General features: G+C 41.2%; 1 protein-coding gene across 4 annotated transcripts in view; it reads left to right on the forward strand.

The window, feature by feature from the left end:
* The window catches only part of pde4d (phosphodiesterase 4D, cAMP-specific), a 1,628,454-nt gene that overhangs the window by 886,036 nt on the left and 719,528 nt on the right, over positions 1-22,890 (forward strand). The window contains exon 1 of one of the 4 annotated variants that reach the window (XM_041186406.1): positions 5,131-6,437. The exons of the other annotated variants lie outside the window; for them this stretch is intronic. Within the exon in view, the coding sequence (XP_041042340.1) occupies positions 6,385-6,437 (53 nt within the window). The 5' untranslated portion in view covers positions 5,131-6,384. Of the gene's footprint in view, positions 1-5,130; positions 6,438-22,890 lie in introns of those variants that run through there. 4 annotated transcript variants of the gene reach the window in all.

Consider the following 22,890-nt stretch of genomic DNA (forward strand, 5'->3'; position numbering starts at 1 on the left):
GAGTTGCTAGATCTGTTCGAAATCTATCCCATTTAGCATGGTGGTAATGCCACACAACACGATGCCGGGTATCTTCAATGTGAAGGCGGAACTTCGTCTCCAAAATTACTGTGCGGTGGTTACTTCTACCAATACTGGCACAGAGAGATGCATCTGCGGTAGGCCGGTTGGTGAGGATGAGTATGTTTTTCCCTCTTGTTTCCCTCACAACCTGCCACAGACGCAGTCTAGCAGCTATGTCCTTTAGGACTCAGCCAGCAAGATCAGTAGTACTACCAAGACACTCTTGGTGATGGACATTGAAGCCCCCACCCAAAGCACATTCTGTGCCCTTGCCACCCTCAGTGCTTCCTCCAAGTGATGTTCAACAAGGAGGAGCACTGATACATCAGCTGTGGGAGGGTGGTACATGGTAAACAGCAGGTGGTTTCCTTGCCCATGTTTGACTTGATGCCATGAGACTTCATGGAGTCTGGAGTCAATGTTGAGGGCTCCCAGGGCAACTCCCTCCCGACTGTATACCACTGTGCTGCCACCTCTTTTGGGTCTATCCTGCCGGTGGGGCAGGACATATCCAGAGTTGGTGATGGTGGTGTCTGGGACATTATCTGTAAGGTATGATTCCATGAGGATGACTATGTCAGGCTATTGCTTGATTAGTCTGTGAGACAGCTCTCCCAATTTTGGCACTAGCCCCCAGATTTAGTGAGAATGACTTTGCAGGGTTGGCAGGGCTGTAATTGCCGTTGTCTTTTTCGATGCCTAGGTCAATGCCAGGTGGTCCGTCTGTTTTCATTCCTTTTTTGTGATGGTTTGTTACAACTGAGTGTTTTGCTGGGCCATTTCAGAGGGCATTTAAGAGTCAACCCACATTGGGTCTGGAGTCACATGCTGGCCAGACCAAGTAAGAGCCACAGATTTCCTTCCATAAAGGACATTATTGAAACCAGATGGGTTTTTACAACAATTGTTTCATGGTCATGATTAGACTTTTAATTCCCGATTTTTATTGAATTCAAATTCCACCATCTGCCATGGTGGCATTTGAACCCTGGTCCCCAGGGCATTATCCTGGGTCACTGGATTACTAGTCCAGCGACAATATCACTACACCACTGCATCTTGATTATACATGGCTGTAACTCTTTCGAGTACAAACACGTTTCCATCTGTTCCTATTCAGATGAAGTTACATTGTTTCATAGTTTGCCATTGTGAGATTTGAACTCTTGATCTTGGGGTTACAAACCCAGTACCATAACCATTGGCTATTTAGGCCAAGCCCAAAACAGGGTCAACGTTTCCAGTCCGTACAACTCATATTCAGATTTTTTTAAATAGCACCTAGTTTGGGACTCGAACCCACAATCTCAAAATGAAGAGTCTCATACTCTACTGGCTGAGCTAGCTGGGAATAAAGCCAGCCCAGCGGTGTAACTCTTTTGAGTACAAACCCGTTTCCATCTGTTTCAGATGAAGTTACATTGTTTCATAGTTTGCCATTGTGAGATTTGAACTTTTGATCTTGGGGTTACAAACCCAGTACCATAACCACTTGGCTATTAAGGCCAAGCCTTATACATGCCTGTAGTCCCACATTGCACAATTAACTCTTAATGCATTAGCAAACCTCTTAGGTGTAAACAGTCCCTACAATAAGGATCAGATGGATCTCTTGCTGTCTGACTTTAAATAAGGTGATAACTTGCTGGGGGCAGCATTAACAAGCAGAGAGTGAGACTTCCACCCTAAGCTCAGTAATGGGCGCTACTGGGACTGCAAGGAGGCCCTGGGAAGAAGATCACGGCAACTGGACCCAGATAAGTTCCCATGTTTTTAGGATGGGGTTGGGGGGGGGGAATCAGACACCCTGTGGGGGTGGGGGGCGCAGCAGGGGGGCAGGGGGGTGGGGCTTTTGGATGCCAGACAGGGAGACACAAAGATGGGACTACAACCTTAGGGAAGTTGCCTCTGATGTGCACAAGGCACCCTCCGAAGAATATAGCTCTTTTTCCTTCCCACCTTTTCACCAACCAAGGTGAAGAAATGGTCTTCTCACTCTTGCCTACTTTCTACTGTCCAGTGCATTGGAGCTGGATTGAAGGCCTTAAGTGGGCAATAGTTGGCCACATAAGGGCCTCAATAGGCCTAAGGGCAGGAAGCCTAATGGGCACCTTACACACACCTCCACATTATGGGGACTAGCATGGGTATGATGGGAGGCAGTGGGCTAGCTACATGTCATATTTTATGCATCCCCTCCAAAAACATGCCCATCATGGGGCAGGGCCCTAAAATGCAGTCCAAGAGGTGGCAGCATAGTGGTATACAGTCAGGAGGGAGTTGCCCGAAATCCTCAACATTAACTCCAGGCACCACTTATGGCATCACTCAAACATGGGCAAGAAAACCTCCGTCTGGTTACCACCTCTGAATTGATGAATCCGTTTTTCTCCATGTTGAACACAATTTGGAAGAAACATTGAGAGCAGCAAAGGCACAGAATGTACTCTGTGTAGGGAACTTAAATGTCCATCATCAAGTGTGGTTTAATAACAGCACTACTGATCAAGCTGGCTGAGTCCTGAAGAACAGAGGGATGGAGAAACAACAAGAAAGAAGGACCTACTTGATCTCGTTCTCACCAATCTACCTGTTCCAGGTACATCTTTCCATCATGGTATGGAGGAGTAACTTGTCCGGTCTTCACACTGAGTATACCCTTAATCCTGTTATGCGGCGTTATCACCGTGCCAAATGAGGTAGCTTCAGAACAGATCTGGAAACTGGACATGAAATGCTGTGGGCCATCAGCAGCAGCAGGATTGTATTTCACCCCAGTTATAACCACATGGCCTGCCATATCTTTCACTCTACCATTGTTATCAATCCAGAGGACTAACCTTGGTTTAATGAGAAGTGTATAAGAATATGCCAGCAGCACAGTTAACAATGAAGTCTAATGAAAGCTGCTGAAACTACAAAACAGGACTTCTTACATGCTAACCAGCAGAAGCAGCATTCTATAGAGAGAGTTAAGCAATCCCACAACCAATGGATCAGATCAATTTTCTGCAGTATTGCCATATGTCCAGTTGTGAATGCTGGTGGACTGTTAAAGAGCTAACCAGAGGAGGATGAGGCGCCACAAACATCTCCATTCTCAGTTATGGAGGAGCCCAATGCATCAAGGCTAAAGTCTTTGCAACCATCTTTAGTCAAAAGTGCCAAGTTGATGATCCATCTTAGCCTCCTCCTAAGGTCCCCAGAATCACAGATGCCAGTCTTCAACCAATTTGATTCATTCCACGAATATCAAGAAATAGCTTACTGTACTGGATAGCGAAAAAAACAATGGGCCCTGACAATAGCAGTAGTGCTTTAGACTTGTACTTCAGAACTAGCTGCATCCCTAACCAAGCTGTTCCAGTGCAGCCAAAACAGTGGCATCAGTTCAGCGATGTGGAAATGTATACCCAGGAATGTCCTGCTCACAAAAGTAGGACAAATCAAATCTGGCCAATTATCACTCCATCAATCTACTCTCAATCTTCAGCAGAGATGTCATTGACACTGCTATCAAGCCATACTTATTCACCAATAACCTACTGAGCAATGTTCAGTTTGGGTTCTGCCTGGACCACTCAGCTCCAGACATTATTACAGCCTTGGTACAAACATGGACAAAGGAATTGAATGCCAGAGGTGAGGTGAGAGTGACAGCCCTTGACATAAAGGCAGCATTTCACTGAATGTAGCATCAAGGAGCTCTAGTAAAATTGAAGCCACTAGGTTTCAGGGGGAAAACCCCAATGCTGGAATCGCCCCAAGCACAAAGGAAGATGGTTGTGATGATTGGAGGCTATACGTCTCAGTCCCAGGACATTGCTGCAGGATTTCCTCAAGGCAGTGTCTTAGACCCGACCATCTTCAGCTGCTTCATCAATGACCCTCCCTCCACCATGAGATCAGAAGTGGGGATGTTCACTGATGATAAAACAGTGTTCGGTCCCATTTGAAACTCCTCAAATAATGAAGTACCCCTTGCCCATGTGCAACAAGATCTGGGAAACATTCAGGCTTCAGCTAATAAGTGGGAAATAACATTTGCGCCACACAAGTGCAAGGCAGTGGCGACCTCCAACAAAAGTGAATCTAACCATCTTCCCTTGACATTCAGAGTAAATACTGTCACAAAATCCCCCATCACCAACATTGTAGTGGTTACATTTGATCAGAACCTTAACTGATTTAGCCACATAAATACTCATGCTGCAAGAACAGGTCAGTGAATCCTGTGGAGAGTAACTCATCTCCTGACTCCCCAGATTCTATCCACCATCTATGAGGCACAAGTCAGAAGTGTGATGGAATACTCCCCACTTGTCTGAATGAATGCAGGTCCAATAACACTCAAGAGGCTCAGCACCATTCAGAACAAAGCAGCCTGCTTGATTGGCACCCCATCCACAACATTAGCAGCAGCTTTAGGCAGAGCAGGAATATGAATAATGCTGTAGCATTGCAGTGCCACTGAAGGGTTCCTCAGCAGTTTACCTCAACAGAAAATTCAATAAGTTGTTCTGCTTTAAGGATTTTCTTTTTAATTGTATCATTTAAATTCCATAATTGTATTGCCACAAGATCTATTAAACAATCACTCAAATATTATTTCAAAGTACATAAGTGTTGGTTGAATCATGATTACTTTTTAAGTGATCGACTTACAATTTAAAAATCTAAGTTTTTCATTAAAAACAAAAAAATCCTCATTTTAATTGCACATTTTTTTGTTCATTTGTCTTTTGAAGCTTATATCCTATAACTGTTTAGTTCATTGTTTACTACTTCCCACTTGTCCTAAAAAGGCATTAACTATGCTGTCAAGGGGTCCTTTAGGGTATTTTAGAGTGATCTGATTATTAATACCATTGGTGTGCATCAGATGGAAATGAAGAAACATAGAAATTGTTTTCTTCTACTGCAGATTGCCCTATCTTTAATAAACCCATTTAGTAGGACATTAGCTATAAACAAGCTTATGAATAAATTTGTTGAAGAGGGAACCTACCTAAAGGGGCCCCTTGACGACAGCACATCCCCTGTGCAGCAGCATTCTCACAAGATTGAAGCTGGTTCTGCAGCAGAGTAAAGTAACCGAGCCACTGAGAATGTGCTGAATCTTTCTGTGCTACATGTCAGATACTCAGGAGATGTCTGGACGCACATGCTACATTAGCATTGTCAGGACACTTTACTGTTGAATGAGAGCCTTTCCTATTGTTCTGCCTTTAGAAAAATGCAAGGTTTGGAGACCGCAGACTTCAAGCAGATGATCCTATTTACAATGACAGGACAGTAATGACAACTGTTGGTGAACTGGATTGGGAAAAAAGGATCAAGGACGGTAGGGAAGAGGTTCTTAGATGACATTCAGATTTGGAGCATTCCTCTTCACCTTTCTTTGTATCACTACTGGCATCCTTCTGTTTGTTATTTACTTTTATGTCAAATTTACACAGGCTGCATGGAATAAGAAGATCAACAGCTTAGTTGTTTTGAAGCACAGGAGCGCACGGTGCTTTAGCAAAAAAGAAATTAGAAATATAATGCATTGTTAAAAAAAATCAAAATGAGAGAGCAATCACAAAAACGCTTATGATGGCAGCAAAACATCACCCTGAGGCTTGGATCAGTAAGGGCTCAGTGCCTTGCTACAGATGTGGATGACTGAATCCATCCTCTTTGAACTATTAGTGCAAAGTTTATTTAGTAGCATTACAATATCGTGAATATCAACATCAGCACTGAGAAGGAATACTTAACGAAGAAGTATTTGGTTTCTGTCAATGTCAAAATGAATGTATGGTGCAAGAAAGCTGAAAGGTTTTCAGAAAGAATACGAAGAAAAAGAAAGTAAAACTATACACCTTCCTTTAATGATAATTAAGAGTCTTGATCTGCAGAGCTGCCTCTGCCCTCTTACATTGTAGGAATTTTACATAATGCTGGAAGATGGCGTATATTTTCTGTTGGAGTGCTTCTTTCTGCTTTTTTCTTTGAACTTGATCCTAAGTACTGTTTTAATTGTCCTCATTTACTAGAAACAGGAGTTTACCTAATTCATTCAAGCGTTAAACTTCAAAAATTGTCATAAACAGAACAATGGCAGCATTGATGTTTCAAACTGCAGTGTGGTTCTAAACTGTTTCTTTTTACTTGAACAATCCAATGACTGAAGATGTACAAAAATGATCCTACATATATTATGGTCAAGACTAATAGAGATGATCTATTAGATTGCTACCAGAAGTTGATTGTGTCCTAAGGTGTCTGCACAACATCAATTTCAAGGATTTGACTAATCCCTGTAAGCAAAGATTCATGGATATGATGCACGTGAATAATTTCCCCTTCAGGAGGCATTCGTGGATATGGTAAGTTGTATCTGAAAAGTTCAGTTGCCGGAAGCACTGATAGAATTTGCTGAAAATGTGCTTGTTATTATTGAAACACTGCATGTGTTTCCCATTTGAAGGATATGTGAAATTCTAGTATCTTAATAGTCATTAGTACAACAAAGAAGCGATACACTGAACTAACTGTTACCATTCAGTAGTTGTGAGTTTCCACTCACGGCAGAGCACTCATGGATTTACCCTCAGTATTTTCTATAGGAATCTGAATGAAGCACATATATTTGTGTGTCTAGTGACTACCATAAAAACACATTTATGTTAGTATAGCTGCAAGACCATTTAATGTCCCTTAATCTTAAACATATTTATAATTTTAATTATTCAGTTAAACTTCTTGCTGATTTTAATAAAAAAAACAAGATCAGCAAGAGATAAAAGGTTCTTCAGAACAGCTGTTTTGAAGCTTGGTGCCAGGCAGTTCAAGCTCATGAAAAATCCCTTCACTCCTTATATTTTGTGCAGAATGAGTAGGATGCTTTGCAAAAATGTAAGATTATTTTAAAAATAGACCTACCTATATCTTTTAATTACAACAATAGATCATTTCTTTACCTAAAGAAAATCAGAATGTAGCAAAGTAATGTATTGCTAGTAATTTTAATATTTAATGGTCTTTATAATTCAGTAAATATTCATATGGGTCTACATATTTTTTCATTTAGTCTGCGCACTGTATAATCAGTAAATTAACTTGACTTATTTGAAATGTGGAGTAATGCAAAATATGCATTCACTTAAGGCAGAAAGGGTAGTTCTCTCTGATGGTATGAGGAAACAGGAACCAGTCAGATCTTGACCTGAGTGGTTTAGAAACCAGTTTGTAACCCATGCATCACCTTTCATCAATGATCTACTTGTTAAATTACTTGTTGATTTTCACCTACTCCATTTAAAATACAGTAACCACATTATGATTCCATTTGTATTTTAGGCACATTAGAAGCCAGTAATGACATCTAACTAACTATATCTTGGAGGAGAAACAACATTGGGAAATAATCAAAAAGAATCTTGTCACCAGTCCTGCCTTTCCAAATTAAACTGATTTAAATAACAATTATAATTTTAAAACTCTTGTTTTCTTTTGTATTCCTGTTACTTTGTATATATTCTTGTGCTGGTGAGTTTGTTGAAGAGGGAGCTGAGTTAAAATGTGTTTAAAATTGTTATCAGAATCTTTCACTAAAATTGTTGCTTCAACTGTCAATTAACTTGGTTTGCTCATTTTTTGAGCTCAGTGAGTCACTCCACCCAATTTCTTCAATAATGTCATCATCACCGACAATTTACGAGCAGTAAAATAATGACGTTAAAGTTAATCACATTTATTGTAACAGATTTTAAGGAGTTTAGTGATGCTTTCTCAATATGAAAACAGAACAAGAATAATATCCTTATATTGAGCTAACCTAGCTCATCTAGATTATAAATCATCTGAAGTGCATTTATTTACCTGTGGTCACTGGACACAGTAACATTACTCCATAGGAGAACATGGTGTCTGTCCTATTAGTGAATACCTTTTCTTTCAATAGATACTAAATTGACCAGATTACAGCCATGCTGACATGTAATTCTGACCTCTGGTCATTCAGCTCTTAATGATTTTATTCATGGATTATTTCAAAATAATCCTGTCTACCCTAATTACTTGAATAACAATTTTCCATTTTCCATCTTTGAGTGAAAAAAATCTTTGTAATTTTCATTCATAAACTTCAATCATACTTTTCTTCCCCCCAAAAGTGAATATTATTAATTAAGTTCTGAATGTTGCTACCTGCCCACTTATTTTCTTGCCATTTATATGTGTGTGACACAGTTACAGTAAAGTGACCCAAAACACTTAAACCCCCAAGGAAATTTGAGGACAGAAATGTGAGAAAAGTAGAGAAGTAATTGTGTTACAATTCATGCCTTGTGCATAAGACAGTGTTTGAAGAATATTACTTTTGAAATATGTGACGTTTGAATAGTGATGGAGATTGATTTCATTGTGCTTATTAGCGTCTCCTCCAACACAAAAGGAACACCAGAATGTGTGCTGCATGAAGTTGTGAAAACTAAAATTGGGGCATGAGAGCGGATGAAATGATGGTGTTGCAAGAGTGCTAATGTTGTTTTAGACATTTTGCATTAACTGCCAAATGCTTCTTGCATCAGATCAATAAGCCCTTATGTCACTGCTGCAGAGAACAAGTCAGTCTAGGATGGATTCAGAGCCAGCTGCCAAAGGTGAAAGGGCACTGTGCCAAACCACTGCACCATTCAGCAAGCATTTTGATCAATAGTTTGAATTTGGACTCTGTTTTGGTTTTCAATGTATTTTCTGAAACAGTAGGAAATTGCTAAAAGATTATCTTAATTGAAAAAAAAATCAAAACCATGAATTATTTCATCCCTTGTTGCATTTCCAATTTTTTCCTATAAACTGATATTATGTTTGCAAACTCATTTATAATGGTAGAGTGAATGGTCAAAATTTATAATAAGCTACGAAGGTCTAATTTGCTATTTGGCATTGCAATCTCCTTGAATTATTTATAGCCAGGCACAAAAAGGCTCAAGATGTTTTTTGCACACTGGTACTTGCCGAGTGCACTGGGCATTGTTGGTTTGTAGACAAGTTAATTATGCTACAAGACAAATGTTATATTGGAAAGGCAACTGATGCCATCTAAAACTTATAGATAGACTTTTTTCAGTGAAATTTTTTTTAAAGATACTATATTGGGACTAACAAGGAATATTCCTAGACTTTACCTGTGCTGTATATTTCTCCAGTTTTCAAAAGAAAGTGATTTTGATGGACAAGTAAGGCAGATGTGTCATTTTTAATCAATATAAGTATTGAATTGGTGTCTAGTAATGTTTGTTTTATAGGGGTTGTTGCAATGTGTGTATATGAAATCTACTGGGATAGGGTTTGAGGAGTTGTAAATTTTGAGCTAATCTCTTTCAATATTGTTACTGAAATATAATACCATAAAATATCTCTGGCAGCTGTTTAAACATTTGGGGTTTTAGCCTTCTGTGTGCTGTTTTTTTTAGTGTTACGCTCAGTATATACTACATACACCTCAAAGATTCTCATTCGGAATATAGTTGCTTGAAACAGCAAAACAATCTGCAAAATATGTACAGTTATGCTTATTGGTGTATTTTTGTCTGGGAATTAGGAAGCCTTGAATCTGAATACTATTTCAGTTCAAAATAAACATTTAGACAGCTGGACATAGAGCCATATACAACTGTCAACACACTCATATTTGTATCCCCACAGTTCTATTATACTTATAAATTAGAAATACCTAGCATCCAGCTTACATTTCTATGTGCCCCCATCTCCATCTTTACTTTGATGCTTTTGTTTAAAAGTCAATGATAGGGTTGGAAGTGTAAAATGTTTCAGATTGCACAGGTGGCCACATCTTTGGCTTGCAGCTTCTCAGAATTATTCTGCAGAAGAATCATATGGGCTCGAAACGTTAACTCTGTTTCTCTCTCCACTGATGCTGCCAGACCTGCTGAGTTTTCCAGCATTTTCTGTGTTTATTTCAAAATTATTCTTTGTTGGTAATCTGACAAACTTACCATTATGACATTGGGGGGTGTTTTAAATTAACCAGCAGCCACAAACACAACTGCTTTTGAAGACAGTAGAAAGCTTGAAAACACGGGGCACAGGCTCCATTTGCTTTGTTGCAAGGCTTTTTTCTCAAATATTGTTTCTGTACAAACCTAACAAAATAAACTGTAAGATGTATCCCGTGGGTTTTTTTAAAGTCTGAGAAAGAGTGTTTTAAACTTGCTTCTATTCATGTTATTCTAAATTTATTTAAAATGAATTAACCAGAAATGGAGGGAATGCATTGCTAGTTCAAGAGTGTTTCAGATATGAGAAACTGGTCAATTAAGCATAATGGCTCTATCTTTCCAAGCTGTAGACATATTAATTATTGTTGCGTTTTTTCAAGTATTACATATGTAATGTATTGAAATCCTTTCTAGAATAAAAACTCAACACATTGTGCCTGCTTGCAGGGAATGTTGGGAGTATTACATGTGCAAACAGGATGAAACAGAAAAACTGTTGTCATTGTGATGACAATCTGACCAGTGCAAACTTCAAGGTACTCTGAATTTCTGTTTGGCAAAATAAGTTCTTTAATTCCACAGCCCATCACTATAATGCATACGCTCACTTTTGGTATCATACATTAATTATGGAAATGCTCATATACCAACAAACCAAAAAATGCCGTTTATCAAGCTATTTCCTATAGCATGCTTTTTATGTATCTAAGGTCGCAATATAGAGAGGATCCTCACTTTTTCAGCTCATATACGCTTGAGTTTCCTTTTCCACTTTTCTCCCTTCCCTGCTGTTCCAGAGCAACATATTACTTTGTGAGTTTGAAGACGTGCATTGAGGCTTTTATTAATGGAATGCTAATAATGTACTTATACTCCACAAGTTTAACATCAATGCCAAACCAAAGTTATTTCCCACTGATGCTAAACATTGACTATAAATCGGGTATGAAATCTGAATGACTCTTAAGCGAAATAAAATGAGACTGCCTGCTCCAAGCATTCTTACTCCATTTTGTTATGAGTGTTTACATCTCTAGATTGACCTCAATGTCTGTAAAATATGTGTTTCTTCTTTCAACATTTTTGAGTCTCCACAAAATATTATATTGAATATTCTGTCATGCAGCAGCATTGAATTTTTCCAATGATCAAGCTCACTTGATGCTTGAAATATCCAGCCAGTTCATCTGCATTGTTAAACAGTTCACTTCCAGTGGAAATCAAAATAAAAAAATTAAAGGCTATGGGGAAAGGGTAGGAAAATGGGATTAAGGCAGCTACGATGTTAAACTGGGGCCTAGACTGCCCCTCTTTGATGGACACAAACAATCTCGTGGCACTATTTGAAGATGCATAGAGAAATTCCCCTGGTGTCCAGACCAAATTTTTTCTTCAAGCAACATGACTAAGGCAGGTTTAACATCCCATCCATCTTATTCCCATTTTCCTGCCTTTTTCCAATAGCCTTTAATATTTTTCTTTTGACTTCTATGGGAAATGAATAGTTTACCAACACAGATGAGCTGGCCAAAATGTATCCCTGAATCAACATGGTGAAACAGATTACCTGGTCTTTTATCTCATTGCTGATTATGGGATCTTCCCGTGCACATATTAGCTACTGTGATTCCTTATACTACACTTCAAAAATAATCAATTAGCTTTGATGCACTCTGAGGTTGTACAAAGAGTTCTATGAGTGTAAATTCTTTCTGAGTGTATAGCTCTGTCAGAGGACTAGAAAGACAGAAAGACTTGCATTTGTAGAGCACCCTTCATGAACACTGGATCTGAAAGTGCTTTATAGCCAATGAAGTATTTTTGAAGTGTAGTCATTGTTGTAATGTAGGGAACACGGCAGCCAATTGGTCCACAAACAACAATGTGATAATGACTAAATAATTTGTTTTTGTGATGTTGATTGTGAAATAAATATTGGCAAGTCAAATGTACACACGTTCCCATTCCCTGTTTGCGAAATTCAGATCAGACTGAAGGTAGCTTCATTTGAACATGGTGCAGCTGCCTCAGTGAAGCACAGATGTCCAAATTTGACCTGCTCCATTCCACCTCCCTCAATTTGGGCTTTGAGGGCCATTTTCACAATGACAGAGAGCCTCTCAATCTGTGCAAAAATTCATGGAAGTGCGATATGCTATGGTTTCAGCTAAAATGGTAATGTCACTTCTTTAACCTCGCAGGCCTTTCTGTTGACGTAAGCACTTAGTAGTTATTTTCAACTTCGCTGCCCAGGCAGAAACCAATCAGAGTAGATCAGCGCCCTGTTACAGAAACCATTAATGGAACAAAACTCAGGCAAATCCTTCATGAATGGGCAATTTATTCCTCAAACAGATTACTGACCCTCCAAACAAGGAAAAAAATCAGTTTCATTATTATTGCCTCAAAATGCAAAAGAAATCTATAAACAAGCCAGGGGGATTCTGCACGTTCACAGCAGTCCTGTGGAGAAAGCTGTGGAGGTACAGCAACATTGTGGAGGGTCTGTGTGGAGGCACAATTTGATCTCTGCAAGTATACTTTCCTTAAGTAAGGAGACCAGAACTGCACACAGTACTCAAGGTGTGGTCTCATCAAGGTTGTATATAATTGCAGTAAGACACCTTTAATCTTATACTCAAAGCCTCTTATAAGAAAGGCCAACATACCATTTGCTTTCTTAATTGCTTGCTGTACCTGCATGTTAGCTTCCAGTGACTCATGAACAAGGACACCCAAGTGCCTTTTAAGTTCAACATTTCCAAGCCTTGCATCTTTTAAGAAATACTCTGTATTTCTGTTTTTCCTACCAAAGTGGATAACCTAACATTTCTCCACATTGTATTCCATCTGCCAAATTTTTGCCCACTCATCCAGCCTCTCCAAATCCCTTTGAAGTGTCTTTGCATCCTCCTCACAACTTACATCTCCAACTACCATTGTGTTATCTGCAAACTTGGAAATATTACATTTAATTTTTTTACTCCCTGATGGGATGTGGGTGTCACTGGCTAGGCCAGCATTTATTGCCCATCCCTAATTAGAACCATAGAACCATAGAACACTACAGCACAGAAAACAGGCCATTCGGCCCTTCTAATCTGTGCAGAAATATTATTCCGCTAGTCCCATTGACCTGCACCTAGTCCATAACCCTCCAGACCTCTCCCATCCATGTATCTATCTAACTTATTCTTAAAACTTAAGAGTGAGCCCGCATTTACCACGTCAGATGGTAGCTCGTTCCACACTCTCACCACTCTCTGAGTGAAGAAGTTCCCCCTAATGTTCCCCCTAAACCTTTCCCCTTTCACCCTAAAGCCATGTCCTCTTGTGTTTATTTCTCCTAATCTAAATGGAAAGAGCCTACTCACATTTACTCTGTCTATACCCCTCATAATTTTGTAAACTTCTATCATATCTCCCCTCATTCTTCTACGCTTCAAGGAATAAAGTCCTAACCTGTTTAATCTTTCCCTGTAACTCAACTCCTTAAGACCTGGCGACATCTGAGTAAATCTTCTCTGAACTCTCTCAATCTTACTGATATCCTTCCTGTACTTAGGCGACCAGAACTGCACACAATACTCCAAAGTTGGCCTCACCAATGTCTTATACAACCTCACCATAACATCCCAACTCCTATACTCAATACTTTGATTTATGAAAGCAAGTATGCCAAAAGCTTTCTTTACAACCTTGTCTACCTGTGACGCCACTTTCAGGGAACTATGTATCTGAACTCCCAGATCCCTTTGTTCCTCCGCACTCCTCAGTGTCCTACCATTTACTGTGTATGTCCTTCCAAAATGTAACGCCTCACACTTTTCCACATTAAATTCCGTCTGCCATTTTCTGGCCCATTTTTCAAGTTGGTCCAGATCTCTCTGCAAGCTATGAAAGCCTTCCTTGCTGTCCAGAACGCCTCCAATCTAAGTGTCATCAGCAAACTTACTGATCCAATTCACCACATTATCATCCAAATCATTGATATAGACAACAAACAACAATGGTCCCAGCACGGATCCCTGAGGCACACCACTAGTCACAAACCTCCAGTCTGAGAAGCAATCATCCACTACCACTCTCTGTCTTCTCTCACACAGCCAATTTCAAATCCAGTTTACAATGTCTCCATGGATACCAAGTGTCTGAACATTTTGAACTAAACACCCATGTGGGACCTTGTCAAAGGCCTTACTAAAGTCCATGCCTTTCCTTCATCTATTTTCTTGGTAACCTCCTCGAAAAACTCTACAATGTTCGTTAAACGTGACCTACCACGCACAAAGCCATGCTGACTATCCTTAATCAGCCCTTGGCTGTCCAAATAATTATATATCCGATCTATCAGAACACCTTCCAATAATTTACCTACAACTGACGTCAGGCTCACTGGCCTGTAATTACCTGGTTTACTTTTGGAGCCTTTTTTAAACAACGGAACAACATGAGCTACCCTCCAATTCTCCGGCATCTCACCCGTGGCTAAGGACATTTTAAATATTTCTGCCAGAGCCTCTGCAATTTCTACACTTGTCTCCCTCAAGGTCCGAGGGAATATCATGTCAGGCCCGGGGGATTTATCTACCTTTATTCGCTGTAAGGCAGCAAGCACCTCCTCTTCTTTAATCTCTATATGTTCCATGAAACTACTGCTTGTTTCTCTTCCTTCCTTACACACTATGCCAGTTTCCTGAGTAAATACTGATGCAAAAATCTGTTTAAGATCTCCCCCATCTCGTGAGGCTCCACACATAGACGACCACTCTGATCTTCAAGGGGACCAATTGTGTCCCTTACTATCCTTTTACTCTTAATATACTTCGGGTTTACCTTCACATTATCTGCCAAAGCAACCTCATGTCTTCTTTTTGCCTTCCTGATTTCCTTTTTTAGTATTTTCTTACATTTTCTATACTCTACAAGTACCTCATTTGCTTCTTGTTGCCTATACCTGCTATACACCTCTCTCTTCTTCTTAACCAGATTGCCAATATCCCTTGAAAACCAAGGTTCCCTATGCCTGTTAACTTTGCCTTTAATCCTGACAGGAACATGCAAACTCTGCACTCTCAAAATTTCGCCTTTGAATGCCTTCCATTTACTGAACACATCCTTGCCAGAACACAACTTATGCCAATCCACTCTTCCTAGATCCTTTCTCATTTCCACAAAATTGGCCTTTCTCCAATTTAGAATCTCAACTGGAGGACCAGACCTATCCTTATCCATAATTAGCTTAAAACTAATGACATTGTGGTCACTGGACCCAAAATGTTCGCCTACATACTTCTGTCACCTGACCTGTCTGGTTCCCTAATAGGAGATCAAGTATTGTATCCTCTCTAGTTGGTACCTCTATCTATTGATTTAGAAAACTTTCCTGAACACATTTGATAAACTCCAAGCCATCCAGCCCTTTTACAGTATGGGAATCCCAGTCAATATGTGGAAAGTTAAAATCTCCTACTATCACAACTTTCTGTTTCTTACATCGGTCTGCTATCTCTCTACAGATCTGTTCCTCTAATTCTCTCTGACTATTGGGCGGTCTATAATACAACCCTATTAGTGTGGTCACACCTTTTCCATTCCTCAGCTCCACCCATATGGCCTCTGTAGACCAGCCCTCCGGGCTTTCCTGTTTTCGCACAGCTGTGATATTTTCCCTGACTAATAATGCCACTCCTCTCCCTTTCATCCCTCCCCCTCTATCACGTCTGAAACAACGGAACCCTGGAACATTGAGCTGCCAGTCCTGCCCCACCTGCAACCAAGTCTCACTAATAGCAATAATGTCATAATCCCACGTGCCAATCCATGTCCTAAACTCATCTGCCTTTCCGACAATACTCCTTGCATTGAAATAGATGCACCGGAGAACATTTCTATCACGTATGGACCCTTGATTTCTGTCTATACATGCATTCCTTGCTTGACCTTTATCTTCCTCCACCTCACTATCTGCTCTAACACTCTGGTTCCCCTCCCCCTGCAAATCTAATTTAAACGCCCCAGAGCAGCACTAGCAAACCTACTCGCAAGGATGTTAGTCCCCCTCTTGTCCTTGAGAAGGTGGTGATGAGCTGTCTTCTTGACATGTTCACTGATGATCGCACAATGTTCAGCACCATTTGTGACTCCTTAGATATTGAAGTAGTCCATGTCAAATGCAACAACACCTGGACAATATCCAGGCTTGGGCTGACAAATGGCAATTAACATTCATGCCACACAAGTGCCAGGCAATGACCATCTCCAAGAGTGAGAATCTAACCATTGCCCCTTGACATCCAATGGCATTACCATCATTGAATCCCCCACTATCAACATCCTGGGTTGCCATTGACCAGAAATTGAAACATATAAATACAGTCGTAGGCTTGGAATTTTGTGGCAAGTAACTCACTTTCTGATTCCCCATAGCCTGTCCACCATCTACAAGGCACATATCAGGAGCGTGGGGAAGGTACACCCACATTGCTGTTAGGGAATAAGTTCCAGGATTTTGACCCAGTGACAGTGAAGGAACAGCGATATATTTCTAAGTCAGGATGGTGAGTGGCTTGGAGGGGAACTCCCAGGATGGTATTTCCATGTGTCTGCTGCCCTTGCTGTTCTTGATGGTAGCGGTCGTGGGTTTGGAAGGTGTTGTCTAAGGAGCCTTGGTGAGTTGCTGCAGTGCATCATGTAGATGGTACACACTGCTACCAATTGTCCTGGGTGGTGTCAAGCCTCTTAAGTGTGGAGCTGCACTCTTCCAGGCAAGTGGAGAGTATTCCATTACGCTCCTGATATGTGCCTTGTAGATGGTGGACAGGCTATGGGGAATCAGAAAGTGAGTTACTTGCCACAGAATTCCAAGCCTATGACTGTATTTATATGTTTCAATTTCTGGTCAATGGCAACCCAGGATGTTGATAGTGGGGGATTCAATGATGGTAATGCCATTGGATGTCAAGGGGCAATGGTTAGATTCTCACTCTTGGAGATGGTCATTGCCTGGCACTTGTGTGGCACGAATGTTAATTGCCATTTGTCAGCCCAAGCCTGGATATTGTCCAGGTGTTGTTGCATTTGACATGGACTACTTCAATATCTAAGGAGTCACAAATGGTGCTGAACATTGTGCGATCATCAGTGAACATGCCCACTTATGACCTTATGATGGAAGGAAGCTCACTGATGAAGCAGCTGAAGATGGTTGGGCCTGGACATTACCCCAAGGAACTCATGTGGTGATATCCTGGAACTGAGATGATTAACTTCCAACAACCATGACCACCTTCCTTTGTATTAGGTATGACTCCAACCAATGGAGAGTTTTCCCCCTGTTTCCATTGACTCCAGTTTTGCTAGGGCTCCCTGATGTCACATTTGGTCAAATGCTGCCTTGATGTCAAGGGCAGCCGCTGTTATCTCACCTCTGGTGTTCAGTTCTTTTAACCACATTTGAACCAAGACTAGAATGTGGTCCGGAGCTGAGTGGCCCTGAGATAACCCAAACTGAGCATCAGTGAGCAGGTTATTGTTAAGCAAGTGCTGCATAATAGAGCTACTGATGACCTATTCCATCACTTTAGTGATACTCTAGAGTAGACTGTTGGGGTGGTAATTGGCTGGGTAAGATTCATCCTGCTTTTTCTATACAGGACATACCTGGGTAATATTCCACAATGCTCAATAGATGCCAGTGTTGTAACTGTACTGGAACACCTTGGCTAGGGGCGTGGCAAGTTCTGGAGCACAAGTATCCAGTGCCTTCAGCCGTTTCTTGATAGCATGTGAGTGAATCGAATTGGCTGAAGACTGGCATCTGTGAGGCTGGGGATCTCCAGAGTAGGCCAAGATGTATCATCCACTCAACACTACTGGCTAAAGATTATTGTAAATGCTTCAGCCTTATCTTTTGTACTGATGTGCTGGGTTCCCCCATCATTGAGGATGGGGATATTTGTGCAGCCTCCTCCCCCAGTGAGTTGCTTAATTGTCCACCAGTTTAGATCTGATCTGTCGGTTGTGGTATCGCTTAGCTCTGTCTATCGTTTGCTGCTTATGCTGTTTGGCATGCAAGTAGTCTGTGTTGTAGCTTCACCAGGTTGGCACCTCTTTTTTAGGTATGGCTGGTGTTGTTCCTGGCATGCCCTCCTGCACTCTTCATTGCACCAGGCTTGGTGATAATGGTAGAGTGGGGGATATGCTGGGCCTTGAGGTTACAGATTGTAGTTGAGTACAGTTCTGCTGCTGCTGATGGCCCACAGGTCAAGGATGTTTTTGCCCCTCGTTGGTTCCCTCATCACCTGCCGCAGACCCAGTTTAGCAGCTAAGCCCTTTAGGACTCAGCCATTTGGTCTGTTGTGGCCTGCAGTCCCCATATCCAAATCATCGATACAGATTGTGAATAGCCAGGGCCCAAGCAACGATCCTTGTGGTACCACACTAGTCACAGCCTGCCAACCTGAAAATGACCCATTCATTCTGACTATATGATTCCTGTTCATTAAGCAGTTCTCAATCTATGCCAGTGTGTTCCCCCCAGTCTCATGTGCTCTTATTTTATTTAGTAAACTTTTGTATGGGAGCTTACCAAAAGCTTTCCGTAAATCTAAATGTTCCCGCTTCTCTATTTTGCTAGTTACATCCTTAAAAAACTCAAACAGGTTTGTTAAACATGGGGCAGAATCTTCTGCTCGTTGGGCGGATTGGTCGGGAGCAGGCGTGGGTGGGTGCAGAGCCAATCGCCACCCCTGATCAGCTGTGCACTACCATTTAGCGTGACACATACCTGGAAACACTCAGTGCTACCTGTGCAGACAGGGAGAGGGTGGAGAGTCGGGGCGCACAAAAGAGCGCAGACATCTCCCTGAGGCAGCTCCGTGCCCCAGGGAGATTAAGTTCAAAATAAAACTTCAAAATAAAGAAAGTTAACAATTATTTACACATGCCCCCTCATGTGACAGCATCATGTTTATGAAATGCTCAAAAAGTATTTATTAATTTAATAAACGCTTCATGAAACCTCATCCCGCCCTTGGATGAGGTTTCATGAAAAATGTGAAGGCCGCTTGGGCTCTTTGCTTTAACCTTAAGGTTGGAAGGGCAGCCCTGTCAATTTGGTTAAGTGATTTATTAATGGGCTTAACAAGCCTTTGACATTTTGGCAGGCGCGCAGCCAACCCTGGTGCGTGCCTGCCGAACAAAACATTGGAATGATGCGCAGTGATGTTGAGACACACGCCCGACGTCACCGTGCATCATTTTACATCCCCACACACCAGAAAGAAAATGCAGCCCATGGTTTCCCTTTCATAAATTCATGTTGGCTCTGCCCAATCCTGCCATTATTTTCTAAGAGTCCTGTTATCACATCCTTTATTATAGTTTCTAGAGTTTTCCCCACGACTGATGTTAGGTTAACAGGTCTGTAGTTCCCCATTTTCTCTCCCTCCTTTTTAAAAATAATGGTTACATTTGGCACCTTCCAATCTACAGGAATCATTCCGGAGTCCACAGCATTTTGAAAGATGACCACCAATGCATCTACTATCTCCACAGCCACCTTCTTCAACACTCTGGGATGTAGATCATCAGGTCCAGGGGATTTATTTATTTAAAGTCCCATTAATTTCTCTGGTGCTTTTTTAAACAAATATTAATATCTTGCAGTTCCTCGTTTACACTTGCCCCTTGGTTGTCCATTATTTTTTAGGAGGTTTTTAGTTATCTCTCCCGTTAACTCAGGCGTAAGTATTTGTTTCGTTCCTCTGCCGTTTCCTTATTCCTCATTATAAATTCTCCTGACTCTGCTTCTAATGGATTCACATTTGTTTTTGATGATCTTTTCCTTTTTACATACCCTTAGAAGCATTTACAGTCCATGTTTATGTTTGTTGCTATTTTATTCTTCTATTTTGCCTTTCTTAACCTTTCTCTTGATCCTCCTGCGCAGAATTTCGAAAATGCTCCCAATCCCCAGGCTTATCATTTTTTGGGGGCACGATGCTTGATTTCTTTCATTAGTCACGGTCGGAACACTTTCCTTCCTGAGTCTTTGTGCATTAAAGGAATGTATTTTTGTTGTAAACCGTGTATTAATTCTTTAAATGTTAGCCGTGTTATGCCAATGTTATTCACATGCTCTTGGGGGAGAATTTTCCCGTCAGCGTGCGGGGGCGGGCCCTGCACACCGGCACATAAAATGATGCGTGGTGACGTCAGGCGTGTGTCCCAACGTCACCGCGCATCATATCAATCTCCCATTGGGCAGGTGGAACCATGTAGGAGAAGATTGAGTAAATTAAAAGGAAATGACAAGATAATAGATCTAGGAAGCAATAAAGGTAATGATAATCCAGAGAATGGCAAGAAGGGACAGCGATTGCAAAGTTAAGAGTGTGTAGGCAGATAGGGCTAGAGTTTACAAATACAGTAAAAAAAAATGGTGAGAAGTTGCAGAGCTCTAAGGTTCAGAGGGATTTGGGCGTCCTATTGCATGAATCGCCAAAGGTTAGAATGCAGGTACAACAAATAATTAGGAAGCTAATATAATGTTTTTTTTTTGCAATGAAATTGAATACAAAAGTTAGGGAGGTTATGAGGTTATGCTTCCGTTGTACAGGACACTAGTGAGACCACATCTGGAATACCGTGTACAGTTTTGGTCCCCTTATTTAAGGAATGTTGTAAATGCATTAGAAGCAGTTCAGAGAAGGTTTACTAAACTAATACCAGGAATGGACAGTTTAGAATGGAGTTTAGAAGAGTAGGAAGTGACTTGATTGAAACATATAGGATCCTGAGTGGTCTTGCCAGGATCAATGTGGAGAAGATGTTTCCTCTTGTGGGCAAATCTAGAACTAGGGGTCACTGTTTAAAAATAAGGAGTCACCCATTTAAGACAAAGATGAGAAGAATTTTTTTTCTCTCTTAGGATAGTGAGTTTTTGGAACTACCTTCCTCAAAAGGCAGTGGAAGCAGAGTCTTTGAATGTTTTCAAGGCAGAGGTATATAGATTCTTGATAAACAAGGGGGTGAATGGTTATCAGGGGTATGCAGGAGGTACAGTCACATCAACCATGTTCTTATTGAATGGCGGAGTGAGAGCAAAGGGCCGAGTGGGCTATTCCTGCTCCTAGTTTGTATGTTTGGGGGAGGCCATGGCGTAGTAATCCAGAGACCTAGGTTAATGCTCTGGGGGCCTAGGTTCGAATCCCGCCATGGAATTAAAAGTCATTGTTGATTGTTGTAAACATGCACCTGGTTCACTAATGTCCTTTAGGGAAGGAAATCTGCCGTCCTTACCTGGTCTGGCTTACATGTGACTCCAGACCCATAGCAATGTAGTTGACTCTTAAATTAATTCTGAACAAGGGCAGTTAGGGATGGGCAATAAATGCTAGCCTAGCCATCCCATGAATAAATTTTTTAAAAGTTCATGGCCAGAATTTTCCTGTCGGCGATTTGGGGTTGGGACCCCCAACACCATCCCGGTCCATTTAAATTTTTAGGAAGGTGGGCGGACAGCGAAATCAGCTGTCTGCCCGCCGACCTGTCAATGGCCAATTGAGGCCATTGACAGGATAATTAAGATCATTAAATACCCTGCCCATCCAATCTTAAGGTTGATGGGCAGGCCAGGAGCCCCAGCGGGCTTCTGATAATACGTGAAACCTCATCCACCGGCAGGATGAGGTTTCATATTCATGTTTAAAAACTTTAATAAAGTTTCAGTGCTTCTTATTAACATGTCCCATCTCGTGTGACATTGTCACATGAAGGAGACATGTTAATAATGTTTTTATTTTTCTATTTTTAGAGTTTTTAACCTGTCACTAATCTCTCTGAGACAGCACTTAGTCTCAGGGAGCAGTGGGCTCTTTTGTGTGCACGCAAAAGAGCGCACTTTGACAGTTGAGGATTCCCTCCCCCCACACAGGAAGCGCATAGCGTTTCCTGTCGGGCAGGCCACTGGGGGGCCGTAATTGGCCCGCCCACTCAAAATGGCGGCGGGCCCCATGTCGGCGGTGGCGGTCGGCAGACTGCCCGCCAACCTAGGGCAAAATTCTGCCCCATATGTGTGCGCTAAGCCACTTTAGTGACCTCCATTCTTGTGCTATTTATAACTCCTCCTGCTAATGTTCCTGAAATTGCTTTGTACGTCACACTAAACTGTAACACAGGCAACATTTCATGTGGGACTGCACAGATTCTGCTGGTGGACTCTCATACATAGATTCTAGCCAGACATCGCAATATATTTTGCAAATGACTGCTGATATGTTCAGACATATAAACAGACCCTCGGAGGGCATACCTTCTGGGCTGTTGTGTTTGCTGCTCATCCGGCACCACTATTGCTCTTCTTGTTCATGAACTGTCATTCATGCAGTGGATCTCTTCAGTCTCAAGATCTTGTAATACTTGAGTCCTTTTCCGGTTTGTATTCATTCACCCTTATTATGTATGTTACAGATGAGGAGAGGGTTGGGATAATTTTCCCCCTTCTCGCATCTCTCTGTTGACTGTAAAAAGATATATTTTTGAGAAAGAGTGTTTTAACTTTTTTGAGTGCTGTGATTTTAAAGAACAGACTTGAACAGATTTTCTTGTAAGTTTAAATCAAAAGAAAGACTAAACATTTATTTTCACAATAACTGAAATGTAAACACAACAAACTCTCCAGACATGCAGACACAAACACACACACACACACTCACACACAGCGAAAGAGAAAATATCATTTCTAGAGGTGTAACATGCACTTAGATTACTAACAGAATAACAAGAAACAGGTCACATGTTTACAGTCCTT

The sequence above is a fragment of the Carcharodon carcharias genome, chromosome 1 (assembly GCF_017639515.1).
Source record: "Carcharodon carcharias isolate sCarCar2 chromosome 1, sCarCar2.pri, whole genome shotgun sequence".
Taxonomy (NCBI): Eukaryota; Metazoa; Chordata; class Chondrichthyes; order Lamniformes; family Lamnidae; genus Carcharodon; species Carcharodon carcharias.